We start from the raw sequence: 19,427 nt of genomic DNA on the forward strand, positions 1-19,427 counted from the left end.
AACCGACTGCCTTAATTTTCATTGTTCTAAGGGAGTACACGACGTCCGTAAACGATGAAAAACCGCTAGTGAGTCACCTCTTTCAGCCCGTCACTACAGCGAAGAACATTACCTGCTCTCCAGCCGCCTCACACCAGCGCTAATCCCACCTACTATTACACCGCAGGAAGAAAAGGCCACGAGCGAGGCAGCCACCCAGCCAAGGCCTTTATAAGTCAGTCAGCCACCAAGCCTGGCAAGCAACTTCTCCGGCCCTAAGCCAGGCGGGAGCCGGCCCTGCCCCGTGAGTCAGCGCCCGGCCGGGCACAACCAGAGCGGGATGCGACCTGCCCCCCCCCCCCCGCCCACGCGTGGTTCGGACACCCCTCCGCCACGGTTCAAGGCCTACTTGGAGGCCGTGAAGCACCCCGGCCCGCGGGGGCAGCTCGCCCGCCTCACACGGGCCGGCGCCGGCCGTGAGGGGGGGGAGAGAGAGGGAGAGAGAGGCGCCGGCCACGTGACGAAAATTCGAACGGCCGGCGCGAGAGCCGTCCCTTCCTCAAGGGAGCATGCGCGGCCCAACCGGCCGTTGGCAAGACGAGCCCGCCCATTGGGCTGCGGCGGCCACGTGATCCGGCTGCCGCCGGCTCCGCCTCCCCTTCCCCCTCCCTCAGCCGCGCTGGGGGGGGGGTGGGGTGGCGCATGCGCGGTGGAGGCGGCCGCGGGGACGGCGGTGGACGGCTCCTCTCTCTCTCTCTCTCTCTCTTTTTTTTTTTAAAGAAAAAATTTCTTCCCCGTCTTTCAGGAGAGACAAAATGGCGGCAGCAAAGCCTCTGGAGGACCCGGCCGGGGAACGGTGAGCGGTCTCCGGGCCCGGGCAGCCTGCGAGCAGACTCCGCCTCCTGCCCGCCGCAGTCTCAGCCTCAGCCCCGGCCCCGCAGCCCAGCACCGCGGGGGAAGAGACGGCCGCCTGCCCCGCGGGGGTAAGTGCCGGCCGGCCCGCTCCTCTCCTCTTCTGCCGGCCTCGGGCAGGAGGACCGCAAGCCGGAGGGATGCCGAGTAGGGAGGGGGGTCGCCCTTGGAGCCTCCCGCCTCCGTGGGGGCCCGGTTTGCCGTGCCCGGGGTGGGGGACGGACGATGGCGTTTTGGCGAGCTGCAGCGGGGCGGAGGGGGCTAGGAATACGTCCCGTCGTGTAAAAAAGCGCAGAGCTCCTCTGTAACGTGCGTGGGGCGGGTGGGAGGGAGGAACTTCGGGTGTTAAGAGGGGGACTGCGGTTAGGCCTTGGGAAAGGAAGCAAAGCGGGACCGTGTGTGCGTGTGTTAAACCGAAAAGAGCCTACGCCGGGACAGAAGATCCTCTCGGGAAAGAAGAAAGGTGGGTCGGCTAGCAGGCGGCAGCTCTGCGCACCCCAAAATACCGCAGGGGTTTCCTGCTTCGCCAGGCGAGCTCGGGACTGGAAGGCGTCGGCAGGGCTAGGCCTGCGTGTGTGTCCCCCGCGCCGCGCCACGGAAGTCCCGCGAGGGCCGTGAGACGCCGGTGGCTTCTCTTGCCGCCTGGTTTTAGGTTGGGGGCTCCAGGAGCACAAGTTTGGTAGCCTTACGGTAGATAAGGGGGTATTGGGGAAAGCAAACGTTAAATCACGTCTTGTTCTCAAACTGCTGCGTTAACTAGGGCAGCTGTAGTTACTAGGTGGGTTTTAGGAGTTCAACAAAACATCTATATTGCGGGTTTTTTTAAAATAAAAAGAGCTGTTTCTCAAAATACTCCCATCTCGCTCTCTTCGGAACATTTGCTACTAGAACTTCTTGACGGTTGTGATTATCAGATAGACGCGGTTTTGCGTTGCTTCCTGTTTCACAGGCTAGAAAACTTGTCTAGGATTCTCTTGCTCCTCTCTTCATATATGTTAGGCTCTGTTGTCAGTATTCACATAGAGAAATCCTGTAAACACAGGTGGGTGCAAAGAACCTGGAGCCAAAGCCAACAGGTTTACCCCTCTTCTATTAGTGGAGAATAGGCTTTCTAGTTAATGTGCTTGTCCTGCTTCAGTGGCCGGGTTAAGAGTGGTAATTTGATCTTCTGTAGAATCCAGTGGTGTAATTCTAGGTTTTACTAGCCTCTGAGCTCTGGCTGCTGCCAAAGACATGCAGTCTTGTCTTCCTCTGGTTGCAAGTGTTTGTATACCCTTCTGAGAAACTGTACTGGGGAGCCAATATAACTTTAAAATAAGTAGCTGTATTTATTTATTATTATTTTTTTCAATGGGTTAGATTTAAATAGTTCCCCAGTCTGCAGAGAATCAAGCAGGGCATGGTAGGACTTCCGCTTTCAGGATGGTGTGGGTTAGGGCATTTGAAAGTGTTGACACAAAACAATCTTTTGTCACTGTACTTCCAAAAGATCCTAACAACTTGACCTTATTTGTGAAGTGTCAGACCAAAATTCATGACTTTGACGTGATTTCAGTTAGACTGCTGTGCAGCTGGATTTACTGCTCTGTTTAAAAATACTTCATCCGCTAAACAAGATGTTCTGTAACCTTGTATTGTTCCCGTTTTCGGCTCTGAAATTCAACTATTTGTGGATTTTTATTTTTTATTTTTTTTTTTAAATCTGGCCGGGTCATAATCACAAACCTAAGAGGGTTTTTTTGAAGAGTTTTAATTTCTCTGCTCACTTGAGACTTAAGTTGCTACAAAAATACATCTTTTATTTGGAAAGTTTTCATGTTTAGTGTCAGATGATATAATTAGTAAAAAAAAATTTTAATATAAAATCTGAGTAATGTGATTGCTTGCCAAGTTTTTTGGATACAAAATATCATAGCTCCATTCATTCTTTGTTTTTGCACAGCTGATAAGTTGTACTTTAGTAAAATGGAAATCAGAACTGTTACAGACATTCGTTCTCCAAAGTTGATTTCTCTTTACATTGCAGAGAACTCACAAAATGATGATTGGCTGCTTACACTAATTGCTTTAAAATCTATGATATGCTTTATGTGTCCTTTGGAGGAAAAATAATACGATTTATATGTAATAGAATTTTTCAAATTTCTAATTGGTAATATTCTACTGATCTTGTTTTTTGTAGGAGAGCTTCGTCTTCATTCTTAGCCATGCTTTCTGTCCAGTTGCTTCAGTAGGTCCTCATCGGTGTTTATTTTAGGTACTATAAAGCAACTTAGTTTTCTCTTGCTGCGGGTATCCTGAGGCAAGATGGAGTGGAATATGGAATGTTTTAACCAGATCTTTTTTCCATGTTTTCAGTTTTTGCAGCCCTTCAGAGTAAGTGGTGAGCAGGTATATGGGTTATGGGACTGAAAGGAATTTCTCTAGCAGCATTGCTGCTAAAGAAAACTTACCCATAACTAAACTGCACGATTCCATAGTTGCTGAAATTTAAGATCAGATATGGCTTATCACCACAACTTTAATCTCAAGTGCTGTTGATTGTTGCTGCCACAACAACTGCTAGAAACACACTTAATTTTCAACTGTCATTCCAATTTTGACCTACTTCTATATTAACTCTGGTTCCCATTATTTGTTCTGAGTAATACAAATGGAAAATGACTGTTGCTTAGAAGTGAATTTCTGTGCAATTGATTCTATGCTTTTTCTTCCCCCCCCCTCCCCCCCCCCCCCCCCCCCCCCAGGTGTGGAAAAATGGCAAAGAGAATTGCAGAGAAGGAACTGACTGACAGAAACTGGGATCAGGAGGATGAAGCTGAAGAGGTAAGATACACATTGGATCCTGCCCCCACCCCACCCCTGCAGGCAGTAGGGTAGTTATTTGCATGTGCTATTTATCTCGTGGGTGAAATCTACAGTAAAATTGGTTAAAAGTGTGGCAATTAAAGATAATTTTTTATAAGTGATTTCTTTTCTTTTTATAAAGTGTCTAATATATGCAGACCATATGGCAAAGCAGCTTTTAACAGTTAAAATGACATCAGCAGCTCAGGGGAAAGGAACTTTACATTTTTAAAGGGAATCCCAGGCTTGTTAAAATGCATCATGCTTTTGAACTCTTCAAATGTGTGATGGGTATTTACTGAGTTCAAAAGAAAAATGGTTTTGATTTCTTGAGATAAGTTTTCTTCATGTCTCATGTCTTTTTTTTTTAAAGGTCAGTAATAGTTAATTTCAGAAATATGATAATTTGGAGCACTTAGCCGAATGTCCCTACGCAGCCAGCGGAATTAAGCAAACAGTCAAATGATATGTTTCATCTGATTGTAAAAAGATATTTTCATATTTAGTGTCTTGTACTTGCTTATGGCTCATATATTATCTCTAAACAAACTGTGCTAGCTTCTGTACTACTAAAACTATTAAATGTTTAGGCCTATAAAATGTGAGAAGGAAAACTGACAGTACACTTCCAGAAATTTGAATATAAGAAAACTTAATTTCTTCACTTATTACAGGGTAGTAATTAGTCATTAGCTGCCTTTGCTAATACTTGAACTACAGCAGACTGCAGAAGGTTGACTTACAGCATACATCTTAATATACCGTCTCCAAACTGAAAATTGTTTGTAACATGCAATACTGACAGATTACCTTCAGCAAAGGCATCTCACATCTTTGTTTAAAAAACAAAAATTAAAAAAAAATCCTGAATTGTTGTCGTAGCAAAATTGAGATTGCACAAAGGGAAATGTAATGCAGAACAGTAAAGACAAGAGGTTTGAAAGTATCAACTAATATCCAAGTAGCTGGCAAGCTAATCACAGTACTGTATTTTTTTTTTATGTCTTCCCTTACTTGTTAGGGAGCAGTGTTATTTACATTTGTGTTCAAAAACTGATCTCAGCCATCTCTTCAGATGTGATGATGTGCCTTTCAAGAATTTCATTAATGAGTCTATAACTTCCTCTTAAAGGTGGGAACATTCTCAGTAGCCAGTGAAGAAGTCCTGAAGAACAGAGCTATTAAAAAAGCAAAGCGCCGAAACATTGGATCAGAGGTAATGTAATCACTGAACATTAGTCTTGTAGTTTGAGTCAGCTGCAAAATACGACATCTGTGCTCAGGTTTTTACTTATTTCGGCTTGTAATAATACCGTATAAAGCTATCGTGTAGAATGTATATGCAGCTAGTCAGCTCATACATGCAAATTAATTTTCGCTTACTGTTCTGTAGCAAGAGTAAGGCTAGAATGAAAAATGGGTAATGCTAGTACTGACTGGGTGAAGAGAGATGTGTAATTTTGAAGTATAAATGCAAAGTGTTTCAGACACAATGTCATCTACAGATGTAAAACAGCATTCGAACTGCTCCAGTTTCATTTTTTGCAGAGATGGAAGCCTGGAAGTCAAAAGTTATTAGTTACCCATACTGGAGGGCTGGGGAATGTTTCAGAGGCTAAATAAGTAAAAGCCAAAATACTGAGCTGTTCTGAGAATGAAAAACATGTCTTTTGTTAAGAATACTGCTACTTCCCCCCACCCCCACTGTGAAGAGCTTTAGTGCCACCTACTCTTTGCAATAACAAATTGAAAATTGAAAGGAAGTTGGCCTTTGTGACGGGTTTAGTCCCTGTGGAAGTATTAACTCAGTCCAACCAAACTGTAGTCCTTTCAAAAATGCCTGACAGATGCTTTGTCATATATATCTTTCTGTGAAACATTCTTTCAACAGGGCATGTGCCATGTTTGAAATAGAACAGAAACTTTACCTATCACTCAAATTGCTTTTGGAGTGAATGGGACTAGGCGTAATTAGGGGCTAGATAGTTTTCCCCTGTGCTTTTGATTTTCTTTCTGCTGTCCAAGCAATGTAAATGAGGAAGCTGTCCTATCCCCCTTTGGCATATAGTAGTTTTAACCACAGATGTGGTAGAGAATGCAATTAACTAAAGGATTGTACTGGGAAGAGGTGATGCAAGGAATAAACCACAACTTGAACAGGAGGGATTTGGGGGCAAATGGAATGGGAAAACCAGAACTGACTGAGAAGGGGGACCAGGTGATTGTAGCAGAAATTGTCAGGAGGCTAGGAGTCAGCTGTTAGAGATCAAAGCTGGAAGAGCTAGGATAGGCTGGGCAAAGGTCCAAAGGGCAGAACTGATGGCAGGACACCTGAGGTTGCATAAGAAACCAGTGAAATATTTACAAAAAGATAAACTTGAAATTTACTGATGTTCCTAAATGGAGCGAGCAGAATGCTGCAAAGAGAAAGACTGCAGTTCAACTTGCATGTCCAGAGGAGGAGGCAGGTAGGATTGATCAAAGAGAGACAGAATAAAAATAGCTACCCAGAAATGAGAAACAGAGGACTGCACTGGAAAAGGTAAAGCACAAAGGGAAACAAAAAGAGCCTATACCCACAAGGTCAGATACTGGAATAGAACCTAAAATTGGTAAGTTTTGCTATTTCTTCAGTGGCAAAAGTAGATGAAACTCAGAAGCAACTCTCCTTTTCCTCTGATGGCTTTCCAGAGACACTGAAAGTCTACTGCCAGTAATAAGTGCTCATTACCTCAAAAGACGGTATATGTAGTACCTAAAAGTGGCAGTGCTTATTTGTGTGTTAATCACACTATATCTTTTAAGAACATGTAAGAAACCATACCATAAAGTAATATGGTTGTAAAGATAGTGTTCAGAACTAGGGAATTGTTGTGGTTTAACCCCAGCCAGCAACTAAGCACCACTCAGCCACTTGCCCACTCCTCCCTGCTTCCAGTAGGATGGGGAGGAGATTTGGAAAAAAAAAAAAAAAAGGGAAAAAAAAAAAAAAAAAGATGAAAAGCAATGTAACAAAAAAAAGAGAGAAATGCACCCCAGAAAAGACAAGTGATGCACAGTACAGTTGCTTATCACCCGCTGACTGATGCCTGAGCAGTGATCCACCCCTCCTGGCCAACTTCCCCCAGTTTATATATTGAGCATGACGTTCTGTGGTATGGAATATCCCTTTGGCTAGTTAGGGTCAGCTGTCCGGGCTGTGCTCCCTCCCAGCTCCTTGTACACCTGCTTGCTGGCAGAGCATGGGAACCTGAAAAACCCTTAACTTAAGCACTACTTAGCATCAACTAAAACATCAGTGTGTTACCAACATTATTCTCAAACTAAATCCAAAACACACTGTACCAGCCACTAAGAAGAAAATTAACCCAGCCGAAACCAGGACAGTAAGGAAAAGGCTGCAGAAAGCGTACATATTACGTTATCAAGTACAGTCTATCTTTGCTTCTTCCATCAGTCACATTGGAATATTTTGGGTAAATCACTTACATAGGTGACTACGAAGTATGCTGTTTTGATGAGTGGCTTGAAGTGTTGGACTCTTAATTGCAGTTGTAAATGCTAAAAGTTGCTGAAAGTAAGCCTGCAATCATATATTGCTATGTAATTATTTAAAGAAAACAAGATGCTATGAATGTCTAAATAGGTAGTCAAACACATCCGCTGCTCTGAACAAGTTTTATGTATCCGTTTCCTAGATCTAGTTTATTTTCATACCAAACATCCGAGTCCTTTAAAAATAGTACCAATATGTGTCATAAGGAAGCTATTAACTTTGTTTACATAGCTGACTTAATAATGTATGAAATGACACACCGAACCAGGGTAAAACAAATGGAATATCAAGTGGGGATAGGATTTTTGTGGATAAGATGTATGTAACTGGTCGTCTTTCCCCCCCCACCCCTCTTCTTTCCCCAGTCTGAAAGTGGAGGAGCTTTTAAAGGGTTTAAAGGCTTTATATTGCCTTCTGGAAAAGGAGGAGGTGGCTTCAGCGGATTTGGTAATGGTGCAGGAATAAAGCCTTTAGAAGGGCTGTCTAATGGAAGCAGTACTGTCTCTAGCACTCCTTCTTTCAGCAGTTTAAAGACCACCTCTGAAACACAATCAGCATTTGGTAAGTTTTAAATAAGCATACATATTTATCAACAAATTCAGCCATAAAATCTGTAGGGTTATTTTAATAGTGAAAAAACAAATTCAGAAAACCCTCTAGTTCTGTTTTAAGGTTTTGAGACTTTATTCCTCTTTGTAAGATTTCTTAAAAAGGTTTTAGACTGCTGGAGGGACAACTTATCAAATGCATGCAGTTTTAAGAGGTGGAAACTAAATTCATATTTGATCTACTACTGAAGGTAAAAGCTTTATAGGCACAAATGGGAGTGGAAGACATTGGCATAAGACACTCTGAATAGTATAAACCAGCTGATAACATGTTCCAGTTAAATAATTGTCCCAATTCTCTGAATTTAATTAAAAAAAAAAAAAAGGCAGCTAACAGAAACTGTCCATTTAGTAGAACTGCAACTTCTTTGTGTGATTTTTTTTTTTCTCTTTTTTTAGGTCTTATTTCTGTATTTTTTGCAGTTTTTGGTAAATATATGCCACATAGCTACAGGCTTAACTTTTTTTCCCTGTACATCTTATATCGCAAACAGTCTTACTAGGACTTTATCTGTTACATTTATACCTGCATTTTAAGACACTTGAAATATTTTGGCAAGTCTAACTCTAGTCTCATGCTTTGGTAGTCCCTGAAGAATACTAGTTTTATCTCTTTGTGTTAGAGATGCAGAAATGTTAACCATGCCACAGTGTTTGAGTCGGCATGCCACAGAATAGAAATGGTGGAGTTTGAAGTTTAGAGTACCTTAGATTTCAGTGATCCTAACTAAATTAGGAGAAACATAAATATTTAATGATGATTTTCTTAATTTGCTTATTATGGTTTTTATACAGAAACCACTCAAAAATATGCAAAATCATGGGCTAGTGCATGCAGAGTTTTTTAAAGCACAAGTAGCAAGAGATAACTGAATATCTTGTTTTAATAACTGTTATAGCTTGGTAAAGCTTGAATTAAGATTTTGGGGGTCTAGGTGAAATAAAAAGCTTTCTAGTCTTTTAATGTTATTCTGTACAAGATTTCTTTAGACTTTTTTTTATACAACTGTGTGGTCCATCTACTTTGCCTGTCCCTGAACTAACTAACTTTTCTAAACTTAGTGAGCTTAGGTCTCTGCTTACAACATTGCCTGTTTACTTGTACCACGCTATGGTTCATAGTGTTGTGATCTAAGAGAAGGTACATAACTGAGCAAGAATAAGTGATTTCATAAAGAAATATGGAGAACATTAGTTAGGCTTTTATGAGAACTCTGCTTTCTGGGAAGAAAAATGTTCTAAACCTTGTTTTTCTTCTAATAGGATCCACAATGTCAAATGGTCCTACTACTACTGCATTTACTGAGAAAAAGGCTGCAAGCCCAAAAGCTAATGGTGGCAGTCAACCGTCCTCATCTGGCTATGCTCAGAGTAAAGTTTGTAGCTCTAGTGTTTACCACAAACAGTTAGCAGCTTTAAACTGTTCTGTGCGTGACTGGATAGTTAAGCATGTAAACACAAACCCACTGTGTGACCTGACACCAATCTTCAGAGACTATGAGAAGTATTTAGCAAATATTGAACAGCAACACGGAAGCAGTAGTGATAGTGGCTCGGAAAACGAAAGCAACAAGACACCTGGCTCTCAGTCAGTTTCTACATTTGGGAATTCGAGGCTACAGCAAGGATCAACATTTTTGTTTAACAACAACAAAACTGAGGATACCTTGGACAAAAATCCTGAAGCTGCATCAGAAAAAAAAGATCCATCATTAGGAGCTACGTCAACTGTCTCATTTAATTTTGGCAAGAGTGTCGACAGTTCTGTTTTGGGTTCCCTTGGTTCAGGAACGCTTAGTAGTTTCTCATTTTCTCCTGGAAATTCAGGTTTGTTTGGAAAAGATGCAAACCAGGCTAAGTCTGTCACTGCAGTATCCACCAATGTATTGGAAACTCAGACAGAAAGTGGAAATAGCGATGATAAAGGTAAATTCTATTTAAAATTAATATTTTAATGGTAAGCTGTGAATGTTACTTAAGAATACTGCAAAGATGAAGTAATAGTAAGTTGAACTAGATCATAATTGTGCTTGAATTTGAAAGTGCAAAACTGTACCACTTCCCTGGAAATATCTGGTTTGCCTACTGTTTTAAGTAACACTAAAAGTACATGCTTATCAAAACCTATGTATTTGTGTCAGATTTATACTTTCTGCAATAGAATATAATTCTCCAGCTGAATACAAGACTTGAAATGATGAAATTTAAAGCAACTGCTGTGTTCATCTTTGAGCCTGCAGGATATTTCAATCCTGCTGCTTTTCCCAATGGGTTTATCAAGGGATGTCCTCATCAAAATGTGTAAGATACAGAACAATTTCATACATCTTGTGTAATAGACTGTAAGGCCAATAAAGTTACATACTACCTGACAGTTTTACTCTGCTATTTACTGAAGCTGAGTACAGTAAGTTGTTAGAAATCCTAGCAGTTGAGGGACCAGAAAGGCATAATCCTGCCACTGTCTCTTGGCTGTCATTCCTGCCACTAATTCCCTTCTCCAAAATCAAACCTGGCTGCTGAAGTATTTATTATGCTTTACTTGTACCCATTTGTGGAGACTCTTCTTTGAATTGTTGTAACTGTTTTCCCCCGACAGAGGGTTTTGACTTAAGTTAGACTTGTTAAGCTTTATATTTTGGGGGTTTGATTGTTTGGTGGGGGTTGGGTATTTTCATCCCATTTAAACTGAAGATGAGCATAAAGTTGCTTAAGGGGTGTGGCTGAACAAAAAGAAAGTAAGACTTTTTTCTGTAGCTGAAGCTGCTTCAGAGCCCACATTGACTTAAACATGTATTGGCAATCATTGACAGGCCACACATGTATATGTCAAATACAGCATGCATAAGCTAGTTCTAATACAATGCCAAAACTACCTTCCAGATTATATACTCATTAACCTATTAAAACTTTGTATTTAAAGGAGGGGAAGAGGAGGAGGAAGAGCCACCAAAAGTCATTGTTAATGAAATAAAAGAGGATGATGCTTTCTACTCAAAGAAGTAAGTGAACAGAATTATAACTTGGAGAATAAAATTCATACCTGCATAGTGCTGTTCTTCATCACTGCAGTGCATAATTAATGATGTATATGTTCTTGGACTTTGTAGTTAATACAGCTTGTTAGGAAGCCATATTGAATATGAAGTTCCACTCATAAAATACAGAACAAAAATGTGTAAGATCTTACTAAAGTTCTTCTGTAGTTTGGACACAACACTAACAGCTAGTTTGCGTTGTACTTCTGATCAGTTTTTTACAAATGAAGATGATGTTTCTGTCTAGGGCTTGTAGCACAGAAACATACTGTACTTCTGAAAAATCAGTTAGGTGCTCAGCTATTTGCATAGTCTAAGACTCTTCAGTTGGAAAATGCTGATTATTGTATGAAGGAGTGAACAAGTTGTATTTTGAAGTTCAAAATGAGACTAGCTCTACTAGAAGCAGTTTTTCAAAGCACGTTAAGTAGTCCAAGTAATTGCATGTCTGCTCAATACTTGGCACAGAATTTGTCCTTCTGCAAAAAGTAATTTGCTTTATCTGAGAGAAGGTCCATGCTAATTTATGAAGAATGGCATTAGGTTTATTAGAGCTTTGCTTAAAAAATGTTTTTAAATTTTACACAAAAGTCCTATTATAACTTTAGAATGATACAGCAAGTTCTTATGGTTTTGTAATTAGTGTTTTTAAACAGTAGCTTACAGTTATTACTATAGACCCTGAGTACAGGTTACTGTGTATTTTACTTTTCCCTGAAAGAAATGCCATTTGTTACTTCAATTTAACTTTCTTGTTCTGAACTGGATGTACTATCTGTTAGCACATGAAACAAGGTCAAGAAGAAGAAAAGATTTATGCTACTGGCATCATGTTAAATCCTGGTTATTGTTAAACTATTGGCTTACTGTGAGTCAGAGGTATACATATATATGTGTGTGTGTGTATTTGGGAGATATCTTTGATATCTTCGTTTTTAATCTCTGCATATCTGCACAACTGCGCAAACAAGGCTTTTTTTTTTTTGCACAGGTGCAAACTGTTCTACAAAAAGGATAATGAATTTAAAGAAAAAGGTGTAGGAACATTACACTTAAAACCCGCAGGAAATGAAAAAACTCAACTTCTGGTCCGAGCAGATACCAATTTAGGTAAGTAAATTTTTTCTAGTAGCAAGTCCTGATGTGAAATTCCCTGCTGAGCACTAGGATTTTTTTGTTACACAGCATAACCGATCCGATTAGTGAAAATCTTTCTGCTGTTTTTTCAATAAATTCAAGTATTGAACAAGCAATAGGATGCCTCTAATGAGCATTACAAAATAGTGCACATGAAGCAGTGCAAGGAAGTAAAAAGTTGTGGTGTATGTTTGGGTATTCATTCCCCTTCACCCCTTTTTTTAATTTGAAGTGTGGCTTAAGATCCACAGTGAAGTATACATGTATCAGGTGTGATGAATGAAGAGGAACAAATTTTGTGCTAAAATGCAGGCCAACTGCCATTTCTGTGCAATTCATCCTGAATATGTAAATAGTTGGCCATGTAGGCAGACATCCCTTGTACCTGGGGGCAAAGGTGATCATTCTGTAGATCAGGCACGCAGGATTTTGCTGTATGCATTGCTCTTAAAATGCATCCTGAAGTCCAACTGTTGAATGGTGTTTTAGCTAACTTCAGCTGGATCACAAATGGTGGGTTGACTACAGAATTAGAGTAACTTGTAGTGTGATAGTTCCCTCAGAATACCTTGAGATGAACGTTAACACATACAGCTAATTAAAGAGAAAAAACCCCAACCATTTCTTTGCTTTTAAGAAATTAAGGGCAATTGATGTATCGAAGTTCTTAAGGTGTAACATTCTGGCTGAAGAGTGTTTACACACTCAAACTGTGCAAATCAATGTTTCGATACTCATTGTTGAGAAACTTTACTATGCTTCAGTACCCAATTTCAAGAAACTTGCATGTGGGGTTCACATGCACTTGACAACTTCTATAACACAGAGTAAATATTGTGCTTATAGAAGACCTGAGAACTAAAGCCATGCTGCACTGTAGGCCATTGGTAAATCTCACCTCACTTTCAGTTTATAGTGCACTCTAGTGAGTGTATATGAAGTCTCTGCGGGCCTATTAGGGGCAGTTTTCAAATACCTGGTGAGATTGTAACTCCTGTGTCTGTCACTTCTTTCATCATCAACTTCTTTCAGTGGAGACAAGGTTTGCCAGATAAAGGGCAGCTCTTAGCAGTAAAACTGAAGGCAGATGTATGGCAGAGTTGGCAGTGCTTTCAGCATTTCCTTGGGGATTTGAATGTGTTGAATAGAGTAGATGAAAACTTGACTTCTCCAAGTTGCCTAGTCTTTAACATAAGTCTTGATTTTCACTCAGCTGATGCTAATTTTCATGATGTTGATTTACATTCCCTCTACCTTCATCTGAGGTGATGTATTAGGAAATCTTTCCTTTTTCTTCAGCTCGTACACTAAGACATTTTGGCTTGGTGTTTCCAAGCATTGCTTTCTAGAAGCTGCTGCAGTCATAATGATGCACACTTTCCTTTTTGCTATCTTCACACAGTGCTATAATCCTTTCCTAAAATCTCACTGTGTTGAAAAACTGAACTGGAAAGGAAGGCGAAGACTGACTTTTCCCTAAATACTACTACCGTGTTCTGAACTATTTACCAGGTTTACAAAATGTGTGCATCTTCTGTGGAAGCAGATTTGAGTTTGTTTGCAACTGTTTTAATAGACCACTAATACTGAAGCTCTCAAACTCACTATGTAATTTAACAAGTTGACATAGAGCTGCTGTTAGACCACATCAGATGTGTTGTATGATGTGAGGATACAAAGTACTTATTCTACCATAGTTTGTCCAATTTTAGATTAACATGTCTGTATGTGTGTTAAAGCTAACTTTTTGCTTCTGCTTATGAACTGTGCTTGATGGTCAGAATGAGTAACTTGCATAAGCATAAACTAAGCACTCCGATGGGATTCCTCATGTGCTGCTTCTCCCTTGTCCCCTTCCCTTTTTCCTGCGCGTCCCTACTATCATTTGATATTCTTCAGACTCCTCCCTTTAAAAAAGGAGGACACGGTCTTTCCAGAGATTTCCTCATTCCTAATGAGGAAAGAAATCTGTGAGAACAGTAGCCATGGGCAGATGCTTAGGGAAGAATAAGACATGTATATATGACATTTGTGAATTGCCTTCCTTCCGAATACAAACTTAAATCCCTATTTAGTAAATATACTAACATCTGTATTGCAGTAAAAGCTGAAAAATTGCTAATTGTAATTTTTTTCCTCCTTGTATGCAGGAAACATACTGTTGAATGTTCTAATTCCACCTAAGATGCCATGTACAAGAACCGGAAAAAACAATGTTCTTATAGTTTGTGTTCCTAATCCACCGATTGATGAGAAGAATCCAGCTGTTCCTGTTACTATGTTAATAAGGGTGAAAACAAGTGAGGATGCAGATGAGTTGCACAAAATCTTACTGGAGAAAAAGGAGGCCTAAATAAGTTGCAGTCATTGATTTGAGGAATTATTGCCAAACTGCTGCTGCTCTTTTTTTCTTCCATAACTTCACTTGAACACTTAACTCTTTATTCTGATATTAAGAACTGTTACAGGAATTCTGGAAAAATTCTGTGAGGAAAAGCTAAACTAGCTAATAAAAGCTTTAATAGAACACAAGTCTTAGACTGTGCTCCCTCATTTTTCAGTATCTAAATGCAGGACCTCTTCTGGATAAAGCACATTGATTTAAATTAAAGCGTATGTTTTTAACACCAATTGATTTGACTGAATGGACTGACATCAGTACAAAAATATGGTACCAGAGCTTCCTCACAGACTGCCGTGCAATGCAACAACCTCCTGTTTTGAGAAGGGAGGATGTTGAAGTTTAACTGTTGAAACTGTTTCTGGACTCCAGATTTTTAATTTTAATTGGTCTGTCATATTCTGGTGAGACTTAATTTTTCAAACTTGGTGACATCAGTGCACCCCAAGAATGACAGTGTGTATATTATACTGTGTTTTAATTCTTACAGACTTGTGTGCTTTTGGGACTCAGAGACGGCATCTCCAGATATTTAAAAGAAAATTTGCTTGCGTAGTCTTGTTGACAGTAGTGTTTCTTAGAGAAGAACTGTCAGTTCTGTTCTTACTGTAGCAACAAGCTAATGATGTGCAATAGTACAAGCAGACAACTGGAAGACTGTTCATCTTGGACCACAACCACAGCTGGTGTTTGCTGGCTTCTGACAAGTCAGGCAAAGGGTTGCAGTTGCACTTCCATTAACAGTCCCTCCGAGGTATTCTTCCCGAGTCCCTTGGGCTAAAACTGAAACCCAGCAGAGGCAGAGGTGTAAATGTTGTTGTACTCGTCTTGCTTCTAGTACTTTTCTGAAGATTCTCTTTTCACAAACAAATTTCAGGATTTTTATAGATCTTTATATTGCCTCTGGCCATTACCAGGAAATACATGCATAAATGTGTATCAGTAATTATTTTTCCCATGTGCTAAAACTACAGTGCTTTACTGCATTACATTAAGCAGTAGTTTGCAGCTTTAGGGATAAGCTTTCTGTTGCAAGTAGGGAGCACTGGGTTAACTTACAACTTAGTTTTCAGCTGTGGTAAAATGAACTGTGTGGCAATAATTTGTGGATCAGAACATCACCCTGTTCTCAGTTTCCATCTCAAATTTATCAGACTGTGTTTGGTTATTTAATCCTTTTTCAAATCTTGTTTGCTGGAAACTCCTTCCCTAATAGTTGTTTTTCTGCTTCACTTTCAGCTCTGGTAACTACCCAAGAGCTAGATGTTAGTATTAGACTTGAACTGCTCTTGGATCTGTCACACTGACCAGCTCCAGGGAGATGGAAGAAGCATGCCAACCTGCCTCTGGCTAATGCGGCACAGAGGAAAAAATCCTATTCTTGAAAAATGCAGCATGATGCAATTCTCACAGGGGGCCTGGAAATCCACAGTAGTGGCACCCTGTGGGTGGGGAAAAAGGAGTAGCACCATTCAATTAGATGCAGCACATCTTACCTGCTCCCCACTGCTCGCAGGGACGGGGCTGGGGAGGACAGGGGCAAATGCCTGCCTTTAGTCCTAAATCACTGTACAATCCAGGTTATGGCCTTTTTTTCCCCCTCTTAACTAAAAGGAGGAAAAACTTTATAGGATTTGTAGCCCTCTTGACCAAAGTTCAGAAACAAAGGCCTTCGCTTACATTTCAGCTACACTGAGGTCACAGGAATTGCATTTTTGACACTCAAGTGTAAAGGGAGCTCAGATTATATTTCAAATAATATTTGAAATAAAGTGGTGCCTTCTTTTTTTTTTCCATCTGGCTCAGTACTTAACCATTAAAAGTAAGTGACATTACTTTCCTCAAAACAATGTGCTTTTTTTAAAAAAAAAGTGTTGCTGATACCTAAATTGGAGGCCAAAAGCTGAAGGCATGCATATTAATTGCATATGAATGAAAAGCAGAACATTGCCTGAAAAGTTTATTACTGGCTCAGGTTTTAACGTCCAAGGGCTCAGTTAATTTTGCATTTGTCTTCTGACTGTGGTGTCTTAAACACGTCGCCATGCAGAAAGGTTTTTGAGGCCAGAGCGCTGGGTGTGGTAAGCAATTTATTATGCATCCCACTTGAAGAGCAGCTCCATCCACACAGATTTATCGGCGATCTCGGGTTTGTGTTTGGTTTACTTCCGAAAGCTCATGGCTATGTAACTGTTTCTTCATCCACTGAAATGCGGACCAACTAACTTGAACAAGTGAGAGACAAACTGAACATCCCATGCATCCTTCTGATTTGCCTCTGAAGTGAGGCGGTCTTGGGATTTTGTACACACGTATTTGGCCCAATTCTGAAGCTGGCAAACTGAATAATGTCGTGTTTTCAAGGGTGGACATTCTGAGGGTGAGCACAGAGTGTAAGGAAAAATAAGTAGAAGAGCAATAAATTGGGTTGGAAAAATTAAACTTTACAATATCCATGGTAACAAGTAATACCTTCTATTAGCTGTGGTAAAGACTGTTTGAGATGAGACACCTTAATTCTTTAGCGATGTATGTATTTATCAGTAAAGCTAGGAGAAGGTATATAATTTGAATCTTGTGTTAATTAGTATGTCAAATATATGCATAAACATAAGATTTTAAACATTTTACACTGGGAGAGTTGCCACTAAAAGAATAGGGAAGAATTTTACTGCAAATTAGAGATTTTGATCAATACCATTGATAGTGACCCTGCAATTATCTGGACAAGGAAGCAGGAAAAGAAAGCTGTGCACTTTTCACTTGGTGTTCAGTTATAAAGCACAACCCTTCTCTAGTACTGTTATAAAATCAAATTTTTGATAATGCTTCAGTTTCTTGTTAAGAAATAGTAAAGTACATAAATACTGTAAAAAGCCAGAGATTATTACATAGAAATAAAGGCCTAAAATGAGTTAAAAGCAGAAGTTAGTGGAGAACATAGAAATCAATATACTAATGCCTTTGTTACAAAGTGGTACATTCTATTCAAGGAAGGAATTTTGATCAGAATTCCAACTTAGTGAGGCATTCCTGTATCTTGGTAGATACTTAATATATTTAACAGCTGGATATCAGATACCTGATATTAAAGATGCAAGTTTCCTCCCTAATTCGAGTTAATGCTTTCACTGTTTCAGCTGTACATAGGTGTTGGAGTGTCTTAATGGATCATGCATTTTTCCTTCTGCTGTGATTTTGAAGTTTTGACTGCGTAGAAGTCTTTCCTTTCCCTCTCGCCTCCCCAAAATAGAAAATCAAGATGTCTGCTGCTTTTAATTATCAGAATCATCTGTAAGGGAGATTATTACAGTTGGTTTGAATTTTTATTTTGAAATATTAAATGGCTACATGCAGGGATTTTTTTGTAATGTACTTAAAATTATCTATTTGGGAGCACACTAGGTGTTCCTATAATCCCTTTTGGTTGATGGATGTGAAAATGTAAATGAAATTTACAGTTCAAATGAACATGTAGAACGTAAACCAATTAGGAGGTACGCTTTACTGTTAAGGATTTCCATTCAGCTCCCTTTGCAGCACTGTAACATTTAAAATGTCCTTAAAGACTTTCTTTCCGATGCCTTAACTTATTTGCATTTGCTAAAATTTCGTAGCTGGTGCCTGTGTGCAGAAATTAACTCACATTAAACAATTTAAAGTGGCATGAGCTAGCATAAATCCAATGAAAATGCTGAATGTGACAATTTGTTAATTGTTAATAGATTTCAAACTGCTCTGAATTTTTCAGTGGATACTTAAGTTTCACATAACTTGTCATGTAACAATGTTTTCATTAGTTCTAATACATTGAGGAAGTGTACAAAAATCCATGGAAAATGTGAATAAATGAATGGGAGATTGTCTCGTGTGTATCCCTTTCACTTTGACTGTATAACACCGTATTAATAAAATGAACTTTACAATCAAGTTGCTTCCAGGTGAGCTCCTGCCTAGAAAATCCTGCGCCCAGCCTTAGTGCTGCTAAAAGAAGCAACGTCTTCTCCTGCCCCTTCCTCAGGCCAGCTTTCAAACCTGTCACATCGCTAAGAGCCAGTTCAGCAAAAAAGCTTTCTTCAAGGTCAGTGAGCTGAACAAGCTCGGAGGCAGGAGCCAGGGGTGCCTTTGGCTAGAGAGAGGAAAACTAAGTTCTTGCATACTGAGAGAATGACTGTAGAGATCGACCTCTAAAAATCCTTCCACTTACAATATGAAAAAGATTGAAGAGCAAAAGTAATCTGTTTGCCTGATGACATATGTAGAACATATTTCTAGATTTAGCCTAAAAGTGCTATCCTAAAGCCAGGCCACAAAGTGATTGTTCTCTTCAGTGGCTTGTGACAGTCTGGCAAATGGGGGGGAGCGGGGGGAGAGAATAAGATCAAGACAGACTTGTTATGACAAGTGTAGATCATCCTTCCACTGCACTGGGAACTGCTGAGACCACAAGTGCCTGCCATCCAACTGTACTTTCTGCTGTTGGCCACTAGCATGCTGTTTAGCCCTACCTTAATTCTCTTTATAGTTCTGGAGTTATACCCTTTAGGTCCACAAATGGGAGCTACTTCTCACATGAGGATACAACTATTGGTTAGCAAAGGTTATCTAGACACCCCCCCAGTTACAATGATTGGGAAAACCAAGAGCTTAGGTTGCAGTTTTAAGGATGCAGTTGCTATCAAGAGCACCACATTTCTACTTATATTGCCCAGTACTTCTTAAAAAAAACCAAACAACAACCACAAAACACCAAAAACAAAACAAACCCCCAAAACCAACTTCATGCACTTGGGATGTTGGCATTATTCCACATTTCTGGACGTGTAGTTCCTTCTTAAAAAGGCGGCCAACACTGCTTACAGAGTCTCCTTAGTTTTTCATCAGCCGTAAAGAAAAGAAAGCAAAGTATCAGTTCTCTAGAGCAGAAACAAGCTTATTATTCATTTCAG

General features: G+C 40.0%; 1 protein-coding gene across 5 annotated transcripts; it reads left to right on the forward strand.

The window, feature by feature from the left end:
- The first annotated feature begins 691 nt into the window (after positions 1–691).
- NUP50 (nucleoporin 50) lies at positions 692–18,408 on the forward strand. 5 transcript variants are annotated; one of them, XM_049822586.1, is made up of 8 exons: positions 692–966; positions 3,639–3,717; positions 4,871–4,954; positions 7,660–7,855; positions 9,166–9,828; positions 10,826–10,904; positions 11,932–12,050; positions 14,228–18,408. In XM_049822586.1, exons 2-8 carry the CDS (start codon positions 3,649–3,651, stop codon positions 14,428–14,430), a joined length of 1,413 nt encoding a protein of 470 aa, XP_049678543.1. In that variant the 5' UTR covers positions 692–966; positions 3,639–3,648; the 3' UTR covers positions 14,431–18,408. The 5 variants fall into 5 exon arrangements, with proteins under 5 accessions (XP_049678543.1, XP_049678540.1, XP_049678544.1 ...); XM_049822583.1 differs by having other exon boundaries at positions 692–962; XM_049822587.1 differs by lacking the exon at positions 692–966 and adding an exon at positions 1,225–1,354.
- The last annotated feature ends 1,019 nt before the right edge of the window (positions 18,409–19,427 follow it).

The sequence above is a fragment of the Accipiter gentilis genome, chromosome 18 (assembly GCF_929443795.1).
Source record: "Accipiter gentilis chromosome 18, bAccGen1.1, whole genome shotgun sequence".
NCBI classification, from domain to species: Eukaryota; Metazoa; Chordata; class Aves; order Accipitriformes; family Accipitridae; genus Astur; species Astur gentilis.

Coding starts and splice junctions, on each gene's coding strand:
- NUP50 (XM_049822586.1), top strand. CDS start 3,649: ATGGCAAAGAGAATTGCAGAGAAGGAACTGACTGACAGAAACTGGGAT. Junction 3,718..4,870: donor AGGAGGATGAAGCTGAAGAG/GTAAGATACACA, acceptor TTCCTCTTAAAG/GTGGGAACATTCTCAGTAGC. Junction 12,051..14,227: donor CCGAGCAGATACCAATTTAG/GTAAGTAAATTT, acceptor CCTTGTATGCAG/GAAACATACTGTTGAATGTT.